At 37.2% G+C, this 22,391-nt stretch overlaps 1 protein-coding gene across 1 annotated transcript; it reads left to right on the top strand.

Annotated features, from left to right (window-relative positions):
* The first annotated feature begins 15,286 nt into the window (after positions 1 to 15,286).
* Positions 15,287 to 17,284, top strand: LOC123674818 (NADP-dependent malic enzyme-like). Its single transcript, XM_045609908.1, has one exon. The coding sequence runs from the start codon at positions 15,301 to 15,303 to the stop codon at positions 17,173 to 17,175; it is 1,875 nt and encodes a 624-aa protein (XP_045465864.1). The 5' UTR covers positions 15,287 to 15,300; the 3' UTR covers positions 17,176 to 17,284.
* Positions 17,285 to 22,391: the final 5,107 nt, after the last annotated feature.

Genomic DNA, 22,391 nt, shown 5'->3' with positions numbered 1-22,391 from the left:
TCGAGATGCGCTAAGGTAATCTAATGAATACAAATGACTGACACTTGGTAATGAATGAAGGAAAAAGTACGATTTCCAAGTGTATATAAATATCAAAAGATATTACTTATCTGGTTAATGTTTCGGCAAAAATGCCATCCACATAACCATTGTCAAACAGATGATTTCCACGTTATTACGTAGGATTTATGCGGTACTGATGATCCCTAACAAGGATGAAACCGGTATCTCTACTCTCCTTCGATGACGTGCATTCTCTTTGGGTTACTTTCGATTTTGATTCCTACGTAATAACGTGGAAATATTCTGTTTAACAATGGTTATGTGGTTGGTATTTTTGCCGAAACATTAACCAGATAAGTAATATATTTTTGGATTTGCATGTTCGGCTATATTTCATAAAATTAATTTCCAATCTTGAAGGTTAAAACCTTTCGCATTCAATAGTTTCTACCAGACAAGTCCAATAAAATCTTTCATTAAGGTACTAAATATCGTAACAAATGACATGTGTTTCACATTTCAGTATAAAATAAATGCTTTTTTCGGCAATTCAACATAGCCCTATCCAAAACTCGATACCAAGGTGTAGATTCCGCCAAAGACTTCAATCAAACTAAAAACACGACCCAGAAACGATTCAAATCACTGCCGGATCCTGCCTCGAAGGACCAACTCCACCTCACCACCCCATCCAATTCTCGAAAGGCTGATGCGATTTCGACTCGGAGCCAGATTCGAAGCCGTGGCACGGAAACGTCCCTAACGCGATCAAATCAGATCGTGCCACGGGCGAGCAGAAACACACGTAACGACGGACGACACGCGTTGCCAGATGCGCCAGCTCGTTCAGACGCCGAAAATCCAATTTCATAATTTCATTCCCCGACGAAATAGAATTGTAATGAAGTTTCAGACGTGGCCTACTGCGACCTCGCTCACGGGTCTTCTATCTGTCGTCGCAGAGGGTCCCGGGGGACGCGAGATAGGAACTGGGGAACACCGGGATTCGTAGTGTATCAAATTTTGCGTTATTTCGGGTTGATATGAGGGTTGAAGGAGGGTGGGGAGGGCTTTTGAGATGTGTCTGAGGATGCGGTTGGGTTTATTCTGATACAAGTCGAATTCTATATCGTTTTCTTGCTGAGGTAATCAGAGAGTATCTGATAAATGTTGAATATTAGTGTAGCGAGAGTCTATTTAGTTCACCAAACTTTTTCTTTTTATACATTTATGAGGGATTTGTGGATTGCTCTCTGTGGTAGATTAATATGTTTCCAAGTCACTTGATTCTCAAAATCAGGTGGATGTGGTGTATACGGACTTTAGCAAGGCGTTCGATCGTGTCTCGTATCAACAACTGCTGAGGAAGTTGTCCAGCTTTGGTATTGAGGATGCTCTCCTGTGTCTGTTGGAATCTTATCTAAGTGATCGGAAACAATTTGTAGAATATAAGGGAGTAGGTTCCTTTTCATTTGTTTCGACCTCGGGCGTACCACAGGGTTCTAATTCAGGACCACTGTTATTTCTCAATATTTAGTTTGGCGATGACATTTCGGTTCTCAAAAATTACTGTTTGCAGATGATTTAAAGATTCACAGGAAGATTGAGGATCGCCAATATTGTCTTTTAGATTTAGATTTAATTAAGGAGGCTACGTTTCACTGCGACCTAATGGTCTATTGTGCCCTCCATCAGAGCTATGCTCTCCATAACGTGATCTACAGCGCGCCTTCCAGTTCCAATATCTGGGATGGCTTCAAGGAGGCTAATTCCTCGCTTCTATAAGTTTCGTGTCCAAGGCAGGTTTTGCGTTGGCTAGCGATGGTGAGGCATTCCGTCACCAGGTGATCCGGAGTTTCTTCCTCCTCCCCACAGAATCTTCACTCGTCATTTTCTGTTAGACCCATTCTCATGAGGTGTTTTCTAAGGCGGCAATGCCCTGTGAGGAATCCAGTGAGGAGGTGTAGCATATTCTTACTAAGATCCAGATACTTCTTGGATCTTGTAGAGTCAAAGTTTTCGGAGAAACTTTTTGGAGTGATCCACACCAGGAAGATTCCGCCAGAGTTTTTCTCTTTCGGTTACATCCTTTTCCTGAAACTTTTTCTTGTAGGTCCATTTGTCTACACCACAGATAGGTTCCGGGCCGATGAAAGGAGTTTGTGCTCGTTTTCTGGCAAGTGTGTTGGCCTCCTCATTACCTCTGATTCCCGAGTGGTCGGGAACCCAGACTAAAAAGACCCTGTTATTCTTACACATTTCATTAAGTTTTCTTCGGCACTCCAATACCATCTTAGAATCGATGGTATGTTAGCTCAGTGGTTTAATTGCAGCCTGACTATCGGAATGTATCACTATTTCACATTTCCGATAGTTTCTTGCTATGTTGATTTCTACACATCTTTCTATTGCAAGTATCTCTGGATATTGTCTATTGTTGCAAAGTGACCTCGACATATTGCATACATGGTGTGTGGAGAATAAGTTATTCCTAAACATAGGTAAATGTAAAACTATAACGTTTACTTGGAATCCATACCCTATTGTTTATGATTACCACCTTAATAACACGCTATTACGAAAAATAAATGAGTTAAGGAACCTGGATATTGATTTCGATCCGAAATTCACATTTTCTTCGCATATTGGAGATATGGCGGTAAGTGCTAAGAGAGTGATTGGTTTAGTGATCCGTATTTGTAGGGAATTTTTCTCCTTTGAAGCAATTTCTTCTTTGTATCAAGCTTCAGTAAGGAGCTTGACATATTGCAGTTCAGTGTGGAATCCAGGCGAAATATATGTATTTTGCATTGAGGGTATACAGAGGAGGTTTCTCAAATTCGGTTTTCTGAGAAAACATGGTTTTATCCCGATAGAGGATATAGTTACGACTCTCTCGCTTAGAAAGGTCCGCGACATTAATGATTTGGTCTGAATAGCCACTGTATTGTCCCACATGCATAGATAGATATACCAGATGATCAGAAGTTTTCTCAATGGAGTTATCACAATATTGGTTTCTTTGAGTTTTTAATGTTTACAGAGGGATTCGTTAAAAATGTCAAATCTTATCGAAATAAGATGCTTTCTACAAATATTGCAGGTTACCGAGATGATGGTAGATGTTGAAATATGGATTTTAATTTTTGTAAATATTTCTTATGTTTCTATTTGAAAATCGCCAGTTTTTCACGTTTTTTGGCATCAGATTTGCTAATTTCGTGTCTAACTTAGCATTGCTGATAGAGATCGCTTGTTACGCTAAGAGATTTTAGAATATTGAGGAGGGTAAAAAATTTATCCATATCATAAGAATCCTGTTTATTCTGTAATCTGGATTTTCTGGAGACAAATTTTTATTGATGAGGTAATATTTATCAGAGGAGAAATCGGAAAATTAAAAACACGGATGGTTCATCAATCTATTTATACCGAAAAGTAACAAAATATGTTATTTTCTAAAATTAGAATTTCTTAACAACTTTCAGTGAAATAAAATATACAAATTCTTAGAAGAACCAATAGATGATGAAAAAAAAAACAAAAATTAATCCCTTCAGACACCTATTAAAATTTAACTATAAAAATGTAGGTATATAAAGACAGGGTGTCTGATGTAAATAAATGCGAATGTCTTCACGACATGATTCCTCGAAATCAACCCCTCTCTCAAGATACAGCCTTTAGGTATAAGTCGTTGAGGAATCGACGGATTTTTAATTTTTTCTATGAGACTAAAAAACAATGAGTCATGAAAGTCTGCATATAGATATTCATAATTAAATTGATAATTTTAATTATTATGACAATCAAATCAATAATTTTAATTATGATCGAGAAAAATCTTCACCCTGGAGAAATCTATGACAGTCTTCAAAATAGATATTGCTTACAATTTTTTTTTTCTCATAACTTCATTTTAAGGGGTTGAAAATAGCAACCCCCTTAAGATTTTCCTCCAATAATTGCTAATTGGGAAAGATTTTCGAAAAATAGAATTTCCATTCTCTTCTGGGAAAAAGTCTCTTGCAAAATTTCGATACAGTCGACACTTTTCTCAGAATAAATCAAAACTTACATGCGGTGCTAACCAGTTTCCATTCCATTTTATCGAATAAATGTTCCATAGATTGAAATACATATACGAAGATTTTCTTGTTATTTTCAACGACTAATAATAAAGTTATGATATCGACAAAAATTGTGTCAGCAACATCTACTTAGTTCTTAATATTATGTGGAGTTTTATGTCTCATGGTTTCACTGTCAACTCGTCAACGACTTTTAAAGGCTGTATCTTGGAAGGGGATCGATTTCGAAAAAAATTCATATGAACTACCCCTGCTAATTTTCATCGAGGAATCATGTCCTTAAGACTTTCACATTTATTCACAGTTCCTTTGTATAAACACAATTAAACTCAATATAATTATCAACTCCTTGACTAAAATAAAACAAAAATTATGCCTTTCTCTTAACCTTTTGCTGATCTACGGCAGTTGTAGGCTAGGTTATTATACCCAGATCGAGTAAGAACTCTATGTCAACATCGATTTGATCTTTCTGTGTTTCCGAATACCTCTAAATTCTAATATGAAACCGCCTCAACAACAACAAATCCTCTCGGATGTCATCTTCGAAAGAATAATATTTCTCATCTGTCACCATTATCACCACACATCATTTCAATTAACATAACGCGGAATCAACACCCCAAAGAATCGCATACTTCACCCGTCCATGCATGAATTTGTCGAAATTCCTACGGTTGGCGTTAATTAAAAAGTGAGGTTATAAATCAATGCGGAAGTTCCAAACAAGGCATATGTCAACACGTCCTCTGTCTTCTATGGTCGTGTCGGAAACACATGTGAGCCTATCTAGGTACTGTTACGCTACGAAGGATTTCTAGTTGGGGAGCGTCAACTGGGCAAAATGTGAATCACAGTAAACTTTTACTTTAGGCTATTTTCAAAAATCTTGACTATGATTTTTGATGGGAACAATTCTTAGCCATCTTGATTTTTTTAAATGTATGAGGATATCAATCAGTAAAGTATTTCTTTCACTGCCTAGGCAGCAAATTAACAGCATTCAAGCCTTATCAGCGAAATGAATATTCTCATGTTTTGTTTCAATTTATCACAACAGAAAAAAAAGGAAAAATTGTGGCAATCACAATATTTTTCAAGTCAATCTACTACTTTGCTACCTAGTAAAACAAATAACCATATTCTTATGTGATATAGTTGTTGATCTCATATCTAAACTGTAATAATCTCATCAAATCCACTATCAATTCAATATGTAATTACAGAGCCGTTGCTAGCCAAACTGCCGCCCTAGGTAGAGATCCAATTTGCTGCCCTAATTTTCTGAACGCTGAAACATTTCGTTTTTTTCTTTAATATGATTAAATAAAACAACCTGATGATGGGGATAAACTATTATTTTCAATTCGAATATATGACGTTCTCGATGAAAAAATGTTATAATCTGTATAAGTGAATCTGACAAAAAAAAAACATTTTTCAAATTCGTTGAAATTAAAAAATAGTAATTTACGTAACAAGTCCGGAAAATAGGGTTTTTTTGGACGAATAGACAAAATTCCAGGACTCGCTTACGCTCGTCTTGGAAGTCTGTGAGTCCAAAAAAACCATTTTCGGGCATGTTGCGTACAATATTTTTTCGGCAACCATGTAGAATAACACTATCGCTGCTGCTTTCCATATTTTATTGCGATTGCGATAAAAAAACATGCAAATTTTTGACAACTAATTTCATATGAACTGTCAGCCGTTATCTCGGTTGCTATGGATTCTATGATTCTTTTCCGGCCTAGTCCGGGAAGTACGTACTTTCCGGACTAGGCCAGGAAATGCTACTTTCTCAGAGAAAAAGCGTCCGGAAAGTGAGCACTTCCCGGACGGTTCCGAAAAAAAAAATTCATTCTTCCAGTAATCCAGATTTCTTTGAAAAATTAAGATAATGGCGCCCTCCATTATTTGCCGTCTGTCTAGAGAAGGCCATGCGGTTTCAAGTTCTTCTGCTCAGTTTCGATTTCATAAAAGGCTTAAACATTTTGTTGGTTTCTCTAAGATTATCGAGAAGAACAATCGGATGATGCGGATGAACCATTCTTTTAAATTCGAATGCGCGCACACCGAAACTAGTTGATTTGATATAAAAATTGAAAAATATGATATAATGCAATGTGGTTTAAAATAAAAAACTTTTCATATTTCTCGAGAAGGATGAGTTGGAAATGGTGAAATGGAATGGTTTTTCGTATATTTTGCATTCCATTCTGAGGAATCAATATTCTGATTGGAGAATTCAAAAGGAAAATAATCCAGATGCCGCCCCAAGTGGCAATAAAATTCGGCAACGTTTAGCAAAGCGAACGTCAACAAGCCTGATGAATGCATGTGTTTTTTTAGGGTCAATATAGGTAATTATGTTATCTGATTTAGATCGTGTGCTCCAACCATAGTATCTGAGAATTTCAAAAACCAAAACCTTTATCTATTCTTCAAATTTCTTTTTACCTTCACATCCTTCAGACCTTCACTATTATGAAGCAGTATACCATCCATCTAAGTTATAGGGCTCTTTAATGAGCTAGAAGCTGGAGCAAGAACTAGACTAGTAATTCTCAACGACCAAACCGCCGAACCTTGAAAAATTCTAGCTTCCTTCGCTTTGCCCAGTTGTCTCTCCACCACTCCGTTTTGGCACCAAACAGATTAGCTGCAATTTTTCAGGACTAATTGGATCCGAAAGCGACGGACCGTGTAAGTAGATAGCGGCGACTCTATGAACGCTCACAGAAACCCGCGATGACACCTTCAGCCGTGCCGCGCTCACGGTGTAAAATTGAACGGGAAAACGATTATGGACCGTGTAACATATGTTTTCGTATTTACGCGAACGTCAGCCGAATACAAATAGAGCCGTGAGTTATTGCTAGGTTCTTCATTCATGGGGAGAATTATCGCCAGACCCGTGCGTCGAAACGAATTTGTCATTCTGCGGTAGTCTAGATCGCAGAATCTATTGGTTGGCGGTGAGGCCGCCAAAGGAAAGAAGAAGAATTCTCTGGATTTGATAGATGATTGTGAAATGTTGATATGTTCTATTGGTTTATTGGAACAAACTAAAATGACTGAAACACTGATGTGTTCACTCACTTTCGAAAAACCTTAAGATCAAAGTGGCGACTTCGAAGGGACCATCCTTCTTGGATTTTATTGGTATTGGTCCATATTAACTTGATTTCCGTATCGTTTCTTATGGCGGCGCTTCTGTCGTCTTCCTGTCAATGTCGTTTTGAGGTTAAATCAACCATGAACTACTTTTGACACAACAAGTGAAAATTTTGAAATGATGCCGTTGATTGTCAGTTCATTTCAGAGCGCCACCTCAAGGAGAAAAAAGGGAGAAGAAACCCATGTGAAGTCGAGTCACCCGAGTTATCTTAAACAAAATCTAATCAGTGAACACACCAGTATTTTAAACATCTTAGAATAAACTTTACAGACCTTATATCAAACTCAAAAAGTTCTCAAGAATGGAATATCTATTGTACTTGAACCTCCTCAAGTATGAAGTATCGACTATAAGTAAGGGTTTCAGAATAGGTTGAGTTTTGGACAGTTTAAAAAGAGGATATATTCAATATCCGGAAAACCCGATGAAAGATCATATAAAGCACCAGGCACCTGAATTCGTAGAAAATGGTTACCGGTTAATTTCAAAGGTTACTATTCTCTGTTGTATACCTTTATGCCATCAATAATAATAATAATTTATCTACCCTTTTTGATTGATTGAATTTGTATAGGATACATCAATAAGTACTGATATGATTTTAATGAAAAATTTTGTAAAATTATATCAATTGGTGCCCCACGTTGGGCGCCAATTGATTTGATTTCTCTAGAATATGAAATCTATCTTCTGAATAATCTAATATTTGTGTGAATTTTGAACGATTTTGGGCTGGGTTACAAATATAGAATTATATTATGAAAAAATATAAATAATAATAAAATATAAATATAATTCTAAATTTGAATTCTCAAAATTTATATCGTCTGACAAGAACTAGGCCTGGAGTTCTTCAAAATTTACACAAATATTAGATTATTATTCAGTGAATAGATTTGAAATTCTAGAGAAATCATATCAGTACCTATCAAAAAAAAAAAGGAAAAAACTCTACTTAAACAGAAAGTTGAATCAGACCGTAAGTTTCAGAAAACAAGTGAAACCACTCCTAGTTGAGGGATGATTTCATAGCTATAAAATAGTCTCAAACTTTAGCCTATCTGGCAGATGATTGAGAAGAGTTTATCTCCGCTGTATGACGCAGATATTGAAATTTGGTTGTACGATACCTTGAAAAACAAAGAGTTTTTTATGTCCGGTATGATATATGATATGATAAGAAAGGCTGATCAGAAAACGCTGGCCAACCCTAGCTCCCAAGTTTAAGGGTGTTCAAAATAGACATAGGATCAAATACCACAAAATGTAATATTATCATAAGAGCCCGTTCACATGACAAGCGCTTAACGCGCGTTGAGTTTTTTCGCTGATTAGCAGTTGAGACGGCTTTTCCTCATTGATCTCTAAACTATACGAGTAACAGTGAATTTTCTTTTGCTTTATTATGACCTGTCCTATACTTGTTTGTTTTTAAGGATCAATAAATGTTATTATTATTATTATTATTATATTAATGTTCCGTGGTTTGAAAAATTTTCGTCATGTGCCAGGTCCTTTATCTCAGGTGTCAAGTCCCCAAAACCCATCACCATCGACCAGAAACCCCCCCTGCGACGCCCCTGACCCCTTCAAAGCAAAGAGAAAAGTGCAGAGTCGGTCTCGCCCGTCTGCCCTCTAGCCAATTTCACATCTGAGCGACCACAGCACCAGGCGTCGTTATGATGACCCAGCACGGGGCGTCAGAAACACAAGGCCGGAACCGACGCCCGCGTCGCTCTCTCCTTCCGCGTGATTTATCGCCCGCGGCCCGCGTTAAATCGAAAACGTCGCAGGCGGTGAAGAATGCGCCCTCCGATGGATCGGAAGAAAATGCGAAAACGTCGGAAAAATTCATACGAGCGTCTGCCGCGGTCGTTAATCTCTTTTCCGTGGGGGGTGGAAATGATAGGTCTTGGCAGGAAAATCAGGCCTCACGCCGCTGGATCCGCTGGTATAAGTAGATATACAACGTGAGTCTTGAAGTTGAGCAATTATTTAGAGGAATACTTTCGGTTGGTTGGTTGAATCAATGTCTGAAGCTTCAGTTGCGTTTACATTAGCGAAATTCCCCCGCGAAAGACACATCAAATTTTATTGGGGGCGTTATATATCTGTAAAGATGAATAAAATACCCTATGTTATAAATGTCATAGAAATGTCACAGGAGACGCCTGAACATTGGACAACTGTACTTGGTAGTAGACATTAGGGATTCATCAAGCCAAATAGCTTGACATTTTAACCACCTACTTCACTTGAAAATCAAGCTCGTGAAAAATTACATACCTGAGCTCAACTTGGCTCGATTTTAGATATTTATTGCTTCACTTGATATCAAGCTACTCTATATTACCTGAGCTTGATATGCACGCGTCGCACGGTTATATTTCTGCCATCCAGTGCGTGATTAGACTAAATAAGGGGAATTGATTTATAAGAGATGATACCTTTTGAAATTTTCCAGACATGATTGGAGAAGAGATTAAAAGCCTTCATATTTTATCCATGAGGCGTGACTATTGGTTCGTCTAGAGGCGAGACGACACAGTGGCCTAACCATATTATTTCTCCTTGTTCTATGAACAATCCCCTCGTTAGCCTTTCCACTTAATTATTATTCCTGGACTCGGATGTCACGCTGGTAGCTATAGCTTCCAACGTGGTAGTGTTGGTTGTTTCCCGAAAACCCAGTGGGTCTTCCTGCTGAAACCACAAATGAACGGCTGGCTTCTGTTATTGACTCCGTTTGTTTGTTGTTTTCCTTCAAGTGTTGCTCATCCTAACACTTTTTCACCGTACTGATGAGGGCCGAGAGCCTGAAACACGTGTCTACGGTTAGCACTTCTCTTTGAGGGTATGTCCTTATTCTTTCTCCTTGATTATCATTATCTGTCTGCAATAAATTCCAGCAACAGAGGCAATAAAGTGGTCGGCATCCCTTTGAAAACTAGTTACATGCCACCATCGACATCGTGTGGAGGGAGGGATGCGAAGTGCAAGACACTTGTTTGGCATTTCTTACTTTACTTCTAAATAATCATCATATTTATTTCAACTGAACTATCTTGGCGTAAATGAGCAGTTTCTTTTCAACTTTGAACTTTTAATTCGAGTGATATAATTTTCTTTCCGAACTATAAAAGGTGAGATTTATTGTTCCAGTTGTCAAATTCAGTTATCGAAATATCGAAATTTAGTTTCTTTCTGTGTTTTCCGGAAGTCACAGACTATTCCACACAGTTAAAAATTGAGGTTTCTTCTCATTTATAGTTCTTTCTCGATAATTCTTGAAGTATTCATATTAAGTATAGAGTTTGCATAAGTAACCCCTCCTCTTTTCATGCGTAGAATTGACAGAAATAATGAAAAATATAGGTTTTATTTGAATTGATGTACCTGCCACTGTTTTTAAGTCTGATGATGTCGGCCAAGCGAGAGTGGATGATCCTTTCGGTTACTTTCCCAAATGATGACAAAGGGTTGATAGGACTAGTGGCGTATCCAGACATAAACCTTGGGGGGTAGATGAAGAAAAAAAATCAAATTTTCCTTCTTTTGAAGAAGTTTTCCAAATAAGTTTGCTTACTCATAATAAGATTGTGATATATAAGGTTGTTACATATAATGGATATTCCTCCTGGGGGTGAATATATCCCCCTTATCCCCCCTTGGGTACGCCACTGGATAGGACTGTGTTAAGGAAATTTCTGGTCCTTTTTTGTCTCCGGGATGAAAATGACGGTGGCTCTCTTCTATCGATCTGAATTTCAGTATTTTAATGCATTTGCCTGTTAGATCTTCAACGGCGCTGACTGGTAGCAGTGTCACTAGTGTCATCGTCTTTTTGGAGATACCATCGGATCCTGAGATAATTTTCAGACCTTCCTCCGTGGTGGTTGGTTCAATGATATTCTCGTGATTGAGTGTTTCTCTTGAAATCTTCGTGAATCGGCAACTAGACCACATAAAAGAAGTGAAAAAGCACGTGCAGATGATCTGTATACATTTCTGTAATCGCGTGATTGCTAAGGATGCAATTGGCGCTTTAATGAACAAACGATCAAAAGCTTTCGACTTTCTAATCAGTAAGTTAAGAAAGATAATTTGAGAAAGGAGTAATTGTTCAATCGTTTAGTAATATTTGAATAACATTTCATTCAGTATGGGTAATTTTGATGCCGTTATTTCGATAATTTTGGATTTTTGTACTCATTCGAATGACAATGACAGTGACAATGTTCCAATTATAGTGTTTTTCAATTTCATCATTCTCAGAAATATTATCATGTCATATACCTATTATCCCCGTAAGGAATAATGACGAGCTATTAGTTTTCTAGTCAATCACAAAATTTATCAGGTAAAGTAATACCGTGGAAACGAAATACATTTACACAAAGGGTTAGAGACAACAGCGTATTAGTTGCCTATTTATATTGAGATTAATGAAAATGAAGAGTCTTTCACTTGTATATCCGAAGAAATTATACAACTTTACTGGCAACGACTCCCTTGACCCCAGATATACCAAAATCCTCTAACAAAATTACTAGCAGCCATATTCACGGAAATCATGGTCGGATTTTTCCCACTGACGAGCTCAATTGCGGTGAAAAAATTATTTCCCAAATATTCCCAAACTTCATTTGAAGTCAAAGCACGAATAAAATCAGCCAGATAAGAATCTAAGAATTCTTGAAAAAATTATTAAATTTTCATATCCACAATGATAGCAGTGGGACTCGGGAAAACTGAAGAAAATTCCCTCTTAATAAGCGGACCACTTAGCAGTTTATTATTCATTCGCTTTAGGTTGAAAGCCGCGTTGAATATTTCTCATATTCTCCCTTGAGACATGATTTTTCATGAATTGGGAATGAAGCTACTTTTAAACTTCAGGGAAATTGAATTACATCATCAGTCATCAGTTTTTTTGGGTGATACTGGGAATAATTTTTTCGAAATGAGAGTTGCTGATAAGGTCATTCAATAAAAGAGCTTATAAGTTGGTTGGAAATTCAATATTTTTAACAATACAAATTAAAATAAAATTTGTAGAAATACAGAGTGTCTGTATTTTGTTATTAATTCAAAACAACTGAGTATATTGCTACTTTAGACCGTAGTGTGGACGAAAACCCAGCATGTCTCTTGATCAATTCAAAAGGTATTTAAGGCTGAGATTCCCCATTTGAGTCCTAAATAGTCAAATTTTTTAATATTTTCATCTTGCAAAAGTTTATTGTCATTTCTCCGGTATTTGTTTTTACTTTGCTTAAATCATTGTAAGTATTTATAAATTTAGATTTTGTGGTTGTATTATACTTTTTTAATTTTAATATGTGAGAACTGTGTTGGGTTGAAATGCCTGTTTGTATTCCTATGTTCAATAAATAAATAAATGAAGAGTTCTTCATAGAAAGAGAGCCTTAAACTTAAAACTAGAACGTCACATACATAATTCTGCTTTCTGTCGATATTGCATGAGGAATTTCTAAATTTGCAAGTCACCCACCGAAACTTCAAATGCCACAAAGCATGCACCATATATTCCGCTCCAGTTACAACGGCAACGCGAAAAAAAATCGTTTTTCTTACGCAATCTCCAGGTAAGACTCGACAAAAGAAAAAACTAATTTCACACTAAATAATCATGTGTATGGGGCCAATGATGACTCGTCAAAATACACACTCATTAGTGTCCGTCGAAGGTGGTAATCGAAAAAGTTTCTCAGCAGTCGAAAGATAGCCATTGTGTATAGATGAAATTCACTCCAGATAAAAATGGTTGCACATACGCATTTCAGAAAAAAAATTTGTAATTAAGAGTCCAGGCGTTCTTGGGCGTACGCTATAGGGAATGGAGGTCGCTTGGCAGGCATTGGACAGGAACGGCATTGAGGAATTTTGCTAGGTCACAACCGTAGAGTAATAAAGATAGGTAGAAGGAGTAAAAGTATGTATGCCAAATTTTTACATGTCTCCAACATGCTTAGACGGAGTTTTCGGATTGTGACATATTTTCAAATGTACCATTTTACTATAAAGGGTGGGCCACGGTCGATGGTACCCTGGACTGGACAAAAAATTAGGTTTTTTGGGTAGGAACCACTGCTCTATCGAACTAAAATATTTTCAGCGCTGCAGTGTTACAGCGTAACGGTGTTACCTCTTTTATAGAAATTACTTCGATATTTCACAAAGAACACCCTGGATATTATTACTTTTATCGGTTTGTCTATTTATGTATTAACTTCCTTGTCCCTATATCTCTAACAGTTTTCGAGTAAATGATTGATTCACTTGTTTTTTTTTGTGCAAAACATAGCTTCAATTGAACGTTCTTCACTTCGGTACTATGGAATCCTAGAACTCTAAAATTTCGGTTATGGAGTACCGATTCCCCGTGTATTATTTACGTGGAATAATTAGGGATTCATCAAGCTAAGTAGCTTGACATTTTAACCCACTACTTGACTTGAAAATCAAGCTCGTGAAAAATTATATACTTGAGCTTGACTTGACCGATTTTAGATATTTATTGCTTGAACTGTTATCAAGCTACTTGATATCACTTGAGCTTGATATGCACCCGTCGCAAATATATCTGCAATCTCGTGCGCGCTTAGACTGAATGAGGTGATTTCTCGAGCGCCGAGAGACTGAAGCATTCGCCAGGTAGACTTAATTGGTAGTTTTCTCACATTTCTATGAACTCTATTGGTAGATTTTAGTAGTTTCAGAAATATCTTTCCAAACTTGGCAAAAATGGCCAAGGATTTTTTATCATCGCCAGCCTCTTCAGCTCCTGTTGAAAGACAATTTTCCAGAGCTGCTCTTACAGTTACAAAAACCCGCAATAAGTTAGACGACAAATCTAAAAGATGCATCATGTGTCTCTGATCCTGAATGGAAAATCATGAAATCAAACAAGATCTGGAGGTTTCTCAATATCAAGAAACTTTAGTTTTGTACAAATAAAATAAAATAAGAAACCAAATTTCCAACCTGGGAATTGAGTGAAATATCGTATCACAAGTGATTATTGTTTTTTTTTTATATACATTGGCATCCGTTAAGTTTTTAAACAATTTTTACTTCAGAGTTCCTACTGATCTTGAGATTGAAAGGAATATTAGAGTTGCGGGCAAAAAACGAGTTCTGCATATGTTTGCAACACCTGTATAAGTAGTTTGTTTACTTCTTTCAGTGAATAACGTTTCTAATTTTACATAATTTTCAGGTTTGAAAGTATGAATGGAGTAATGATTTCCAGCTTTTCCAAAAGTCAATGCTTGGAACATGCAGAATTGTGGATCTACTGTTGGAGTTTTTTCATAATCATGGGGATATCGAATGATTTTTAAATTATGGTTTACTTTTTCAGCATTCAATAGACATTTCTACAACATGTTTTCATCATCATAATATTGAAACAGATGGGATGAATCTTCACTAGTTTATATACATCATCAAATAACTTCAAGATCCCTTAATTAGCCTATATTGAGGTATTATTAGAATTCATACATTTTGATTCATTATTTTCAGATAGGTATATATCAAAACTGAACAAAAAATGGGTCCGGTTTCACCTGAACAGTATTCTTTATAAGAGTAAGATATTACCATTCTTCTTCATATTTTTGCATTATAGTTTTCAATCTGTTGGTCATAATTTGAATATATCTGTGAAAAAAACTTCAAAATTGAAAGTAAGCATGGAGAGCAATTTATCGGAAGACATATTTGATGATGATCCTCATTCCACTCATTATATACTTTCATCTAAATCAATAATTGAATCATATTTAACTATAAAACTAAACGCTAGAAAACCAGATCGTCTATCATACCAATTTCGGAACAAATTATGTTATTAGTATATTATATCAGTGAGATTTCAATCACTGAATGTTACGCCACTGATAATTGTTTTGATTTCCCTACTTATCACAGAGAAAAATATGAAGCTATCAGTATCGATTAATCACTCCCAGAGAATATTCACGATGAAGAACTGTCATGTCCGAATGTCATAATACTCATTTTGTCACTAGAGGAATGTTCGTCATAATTTCTCGATCAACATCATCATTCCTCAACTTCACCAAAATCCTCAAGCACCCAAACAGTTTGCGAATCGTTAGACAAATAAATTGTGATCAAGTCGGAGATGTTATCAGTCTATCACAGGTAACAGGCATAGATCATTTGAGAAATCCACGTTTGAACAAAGGACTTGCGTTCACCATAGAAGAACGACAAGCACTAGGCATCCATGGTCTACAACCCCCCTGTTTGAGAACCCAAGAGGAGCAAGTAGCTCTATGCAAAGCCACCATCGACAACTACAAGGAACCCTTAAACAAATATCTCTATTTGACAGAACTCAAGGACCGAAATGAAAAATTGTTTTTCAGTTTGATCACTGAAAATATTGAAGAACTCCTGCCCATAGTGTACACCCCTACTGTTGGGCTTGCTTGTCAAAGATTCGGTTTGATCTACAGACGACCACATGGTCTTTTCATCACTATCAATGATAAGGGCCACATCTACGAAATCCTTCAAAATTGGCCTGAACCGAACATTCACGCTATTGTTGTGACGGATGGTGAAAGGATTTTAGGTCTAGGTGACTTAGGAGCCTATGGAATGGGCATTCCGATAGGCAAATTATCCTTGTATACGGCTCTCGCCGGTCTCAAACCATATCACTGTCTTCCAGTATGTTTAGACGTAGGTACAGAGAACTCGGAACTTTTGGAAGATCCAGCGTACATCGGACTCAGACAAAGGAGAGTGAGAGGACAAGTATACGATGAATTCATTGAGGAATTCATGGCGGCAGTCGTCAAGAGATATGGTCAAGATACCCTGATACAATTTGAAGACTTCGGTAACCTCAACGCGGCTAGACTCTTGGAGAAATACAGGAATAAGTATTGCACCTTCAACGACGATATACAAGGTACTGCTGCAGTTTCCTTGGCAGGCCTCATAGCTGCTAACAGGATCATCGATAAAACCTTCAAAGACCACAAATTACTATTCTACGGTGCTGGTACAGCAGCTTTAGGAGTGGCCGATCTATGCGTGGAGGCTATGGTCAGAGAGGGCATAGGTGTGGAGAAAGCTAGAAGTAATATATACTTGATGGATATCGATGGATTGGTGACTGCGGATCGCAAAAATCTACAAGGTAATCAGAAGTTATACGCAAAGGAACAGAAACCTGAGAAAGAGCTCCTTAAGCTGGTCCACGAATTGAAACCCACAATTCTTATCGGTGTGTCAACCAAAGGTGGTGCTTTTACTCCAGACGTCTTGAAGGCTATGTCGTCTTACAACGAACGTCCCATAGTTTTCGCATTGAGTAACCCAACCTCAAATGCTGAATGCACTGCTCAAGATGCTTACGATCACACTTCAGGACGTGTCATTTTTTCCTCAGGTTCACCTTTTCCAGAGGTAAAGTACGAAGGAAAAACGTTCAAGACTGGACAAGGTAATAACTCCTATATCTTTCCAGGAGTAGCTTTGGGGGTGGTTTTGGGACAGATTCACCATATACCTGAAGATTATTTCCTGTTGGCGGCTGCCACTATAGCCGATAATGTATCCCAGGAGGAGCTGCTGAACAGTGGTGCATTATTCCCACCTCTGAAGGATATCAAAGAATGTTCGATTCAAATCGCAACTAGGATTTTGGAAGATGCGTATTGTAAGGGTAAGGCGACTTATTATCCAGAACCGATTGATAAAAGGAAATATGTGGAATCTCGGTTGTACTGCGTGGAATATTCTCGATCTCTTGTCAAGAGGTGGGGATGGCCGGGAGGAAAAAAGCCGCCTTTGAAACCTTTGGGCAAGAACATAAAAGTTACGGTATCTTGAGAAGTTTTACCCATTGTAATCTTAGGATTAAGAATATTGTAAAATTTATTCTTAGATATTGTATTATATGAAATGTTCTTTAATATATTTTTATGGCAATTGAACTGTAGATGGATTCTGTGGTTTCACTTTTTTTAGTTGTTGAAGTTTAAATTATAGGGTTAGAACCATCTACATCAGGCGAACTATTTGGACTAAGCCAACGGTTCGTCTATATATTTTGACTTTATAAAGGCTACAGAGAAAACAACTAAAAAGATATGTTCAAACATTTGATAATTTTGAATTTGAAAGGAGATAGTTATTGAAAATAAATCAAATTTTTTTCAAATTCCTTATAATCAGGGTTGAAACTGAGCAAAATTGATTTACTATATGCGATATGAAAAAGTGCATATGTCAATGCTAATATAGACAAGTGTTCCATAAAAATGATACTTCTCAGTGATTTAGCTTCAAATAGAGTAAACACATAAGTTTTCATTGTTATTTGAAGCTGCTTCGGCTAGCTTCACAAACACCCATTTTGAAGCAATTTTTTGTAGAGGTATATAGGCTATGATATCATGAATATAACATTTATTCTGACCTTCATGTGAACAATCGACTTATTGCCATTCGAATTTTTGGTCTATTTGCACACTTCAACACATATTTACAGTAATTGTTTTACTCGTTGAATGGCATGTTGCTCCTTCATATCGAATATAAATTGTATTAAAATCTTCTTTTTATTCTTTTAGTAAGTAGTAGAACTACAAAATAATTGGTGGGTCAAAGCTGACTACCCTAATAGCTTCTTCTTGCTTCACATGATCTTCTATTGACGTGAATAATTTCATCGTAGTAAAGTCTACAAATTTTATCCACTGCTGGGATTTCCCCCAGATCAAATCAAAGCGTTTAAAATTATTTCCACTGAAGAGTTATTATACTTTACTGGCATCAAATGCATCATCAATCATAGCTCGGTAGCGCAATTCATTTGCCAAATGTGACATCTGCCCAGTCAAAATGAAATCTCGTATTGGATAACTCTTTAGCACCAGCTTCTGCCAGAAGATTGGCTGATGTTCAACGCAGATAATGTTTATTTTTCAAGATTGCACAAACCCAGTTATTTAGCAATGAACAAGGGATTTTGTGAAATTTATTTTTTTCAACTGGCTGTATAGTACGGCCGACTTATCTATAGCCTATAGGACAGAAAAGGTTTTTTTTTTCTGTGGTCAAACCCATGAGTGTTAAGATATGAATTCTCTTATCAGCTTCAAACTGATGATTACGTCGTGTTCAACAATTTTGGCAACGCCCTTTTTTATCGGTTTTTGTCTCCGATACGTTTACCAAACGACGTGACGCTTTATCTTTCACAAGTTCTTACCATCAGTGTCCACCAAAAACACCGAATATCAATATAATATACAACTTCGTACATTGAAAACTTCTCGTTCGATGCCTCATGAATACATTTCAGAACATTTATTTTTTCGATCCATACTTCAAATTTTCGAGTTTTGGAAATTTGGAAATTACCAATGTTGATATTCTTATATGTATATCATCAATGTATTGATTATTTGGACTATACAGAAAATTTTTCAGGAAAGTCGGTAAAGAATCCCAGCAGCACAGTTTCATTGCTATAATCCACGCAGTTTTGTTTAATCCATTCCACAAAATTTTGGTGCACCTTGTCATAGGACTTTCGTGAACCTTTTGGCAATACGTTTTTTAATGCTTTTTTTGCGCTTGCGGGAACTTAACAATTTACTTCCATTTCTTCAATGTTTACACTTGAAGGATAGTGCATCTCAGAGAAAATTAATAGAGGTTCACTATGATTAAATTGAATTAAACTGAATTTTCAAATTAGTGAATGAAAGTTGGGATGCACCAAGAGTGTTCATGAGAAATGTTATTTGATGCCCTCGAGTAATTTACAAACTCTCTGATTTGCAAGTTATCGTCTTTAGGGTAAAAACATCTACTTGTTTCTAGGTAATTGTCAGGCATTCGATGAAATGTGGCATCAAGGTCTGATATACAAAATAATGTTTATGAAATTTCCAACCAAACTCACGAGACTAATACAATACAAGAAAATTTAAAGTTAATATCGATAATAACAGGTCGACGATTAGAGAAATTGAAGCAGGGGTTCCCCAAGGATCGGTGATAGGACCGCTGCTGTTCAACTTATTCATGACAGACATACCGAAAATGAATAGATGCAAGATAGTCCAGTTTGCAGATTACACCGCTATCTACTATCACAGTAGAACTTAGAAAGCAATTACTAGACAGTTGCAGGTAGACCTAGATAAACTGATGAAATACTTTAAGAAATGGACATTCAAAATGAATACGACGGAAACAGTTGCAATCTATTTCGGAGGAACATCAGTAAAGAAAGAGAAAGCAGAAAATTTCAAGATAGGAATTCAGACGATAGATTGAAAAAAATATCTGGGAGTAATTCTAGATGAAAGAATAAACTTAAGCAATCTGATAGAAGAAAACAGAAAAAAGGCAAGGCAATTATACGGGAGAAAACCCAAAAAGTAAACCGAAGAAAATGAATATAGTGCTCTTACCAAGCATCATGTATGCTGGAGTAACCTGGTATATTGCGAAAGACATTAAGAAAGAACAGTCACAAAGTACATTGAATACAGTAATCAGAACAGTAGTTGGCGCCCCAATGGTATATTAGCAACAAACAAATCAGAGAATATTTGAAAATCGAAACTATTGAGGAAATAGTAAGCAAACAAATCAAAATGACAATAGAGGCGCTAAAAGCGCTCGAGAATAGAAAATCAAGAAAGATAATACAAATTCCAACAAGAAAGAGAGACAAGAGGAAATACCTCTTCCAAAGAATCAAATAGAAGAGGAAAATAGTGTCATGCAGAAGGGAGAAAACTCTTCACTCTCCCAAATGAACAGCAGAGGAAAATTAAAGAAATTATAGTTGAGGTGTAGGGAATAAAATTCCAGTCCTTATACAAAAAGAAGATCTGAGTTTGGTAATTATCCTGTGAAACTTCTACTATGAGGTTCAGTGGTCGAGTGGTCAACAGCTTGATTGGACGTTACTAAAAATGCGAACGGGCAGGTTGGCTTTTGTTTCAATGATTGGTATATTCTAATAAGATAGGAGGAAATAATAAAGCATAGTGCTTTTTCTTAAAGAATATGCGGCAAATGATATCAAACGTATAAAATTTGCAGTATTTCTACATTATCATTTCAAAACGAGAAGCGGTCAGAGCAAGGCCGAAGAAAGACAAACCCGACGAAATTCTCGAGACTCATCGTGAACCGGACGCCCCCTGAGCCGTGCCTGGTCATCGGGAAGTCGGCAAGCGTCTACCGGCACAAAGCGACCACAAAAACCCACTAGATTACATCCAGCAAAATGGGCTGCTGCTTCACTGTTCCGTCATTAATCAAGAGTGTGTCGGGCATTCGTATACAGCGTGTTTTTGTTGTTCACGACGTGTCGGACCGTTCCCGTTGCAACCTGGGAGCCTGCGTCTCAAGAAGGCAAGAGGCTGGGGGCGAAGATCATCTGGCGCTTCCACGGGACGATACGGTCCAGCTATTCGTTAGGACGTTTTAATTATCTGCCGAAAATGAGGATAGAAGAACGCGCATCTGTCCGATTGATTGATGGGGACCGAAAAAAGTTTGTTGTTGGTCGGATATCTGCGTCATGTCCTATTGGAGATGGAGTTTGTTTGGGGAAATTGAAGGATGCTAATGGGAGACATGGTGGATTCCTCCATTATTCATCTTTTATGGTCAGGGTGATTAGATGAATGTTGTGCTCATACATGAGTAAGAATTTGAAGGCATAACATAAGGAGATCATCTCCCAAATTACATAGGCGTACAACTTCGCTTCCGACGTTTTTTTCCGAAATTAGAGGCTTTATTGTAAAAAAAAATTGGTTATACAATTATGATTCAAAGTATGGTCCAGCGCTGGCAACTACATTCTCCCATTTTTCGGGCAGCGTACGAATCCCGCGTTGAAAAAACTGGACATCTTTTGAAGCGATCCACGAATCGTTCCAATTTTTCACTTCTTCATAAGACCGGAAGTGATGGTCAACCAGAACGTGAGCAGTTGACCGATACAAGTGATAGTCCGAGGGCACAACGTCTGGAAAATAAGGCGGGTGGAATAAGACTTCTCAGTTCAACGTTTCCAAGTACGTCTTGACCACTTTCGCAACATGGAGTCGAACATTGTCATGCTATAAAATCACTTTCTCTAATTCTGTGGTTATTCCGTTCATTCTTCCACATCTTGTAGAACAAAATCGTGCGAGAATATATCAGAAACGCACAGTTTTCATGGTTATATTTTAATATTCTATGTTGGTACTCCGAACTTTCCGCCACGGCTTTATCTGTCAATTCATCAATTTGCCAGTTCTGCCAACCAACATTTTTAATGCAAAAATCACTAAATTATATTTATGGAAATATTTCATTAATTTCAATGAAAATGCAATGAATTAGAGAAAATAATGTATAATACTCGTACAGAAGGCTCATTCTACCACGAGTTCAAAATTCAAAAACGAGCCACGAAGTGGCGAGTTTTGGAATGAACGAATACCAATGCCTTCTGCACTTGTATTATAAATAACTATTATCATGTATCTCGTTATATTGCAGCCTTTTGTCTTCCAATGCTCGGTTCAAACGCATTAATTGCGTTCGATAACGATCGCCTGTGATTGTTTCAGTCGGCTCACAACTCATAATACACTACCGTGAATATTGAGCTTGGCCGTGGACGTGGAAGAATGGCCGAGATATCCCTATGATTTTCTGCGCATGGGATTATCGTAACGAACCCATTTTTCGTCTCCTGTCACAATGCGATGAATAAATCCCTTCCGTTTTTGCCCTGCAAGCAAATGTCCACAAGCAAACAAACGCCGTTCAATATATTTCGGCTTCAACTAGTACGGCACCCAACTTCCATGTTTCTGAATCATTCCCATGGTTTTCAGGCGTTTTTAAATGGCTTGTTGCGTCACTCCGAATAATCCTGCAAATTTTTTTTGCGTTTGACACGAGTCTTGATCAAGTCTTCAATTCTGCATCTTCGAAAACCTTCTTTCTTCCACCGCCATGCTGGTCTTCGACGTCAAAATCACCGTTCTTGTAGTGTTGAAACCTCTCTCGGCACG

The sequence above is a fragment of the Harmonia axyridis genome, chromosome 3 (genome assembly GCF_914767665.1).
Source record: "Harmonia axyridis chromosome 3, icHarAxyr1.1, whole genome shotgun sequence".
In the NCBI taxonomy this organism is placed as follows: domain Eukaryota; kingdom Metazoa; phylum Arthropoda; class Insecta; order Coleoptera; family Coccinellidae; genus Harmonia; species Harmonia axyridis.
This window is presented reverse-complemented; position numbering and strand designations above follow the sequence as displayed.

Excerpts from the sequence above, each read along its gene's own strand:
- LOC123674818 (XM_045609908.1), top strand. The coding sequence starts at position 15,301 with ATGTCCGAATGTCATAATACTCATTTTGTCACTAGAGGAATGTTCGTC.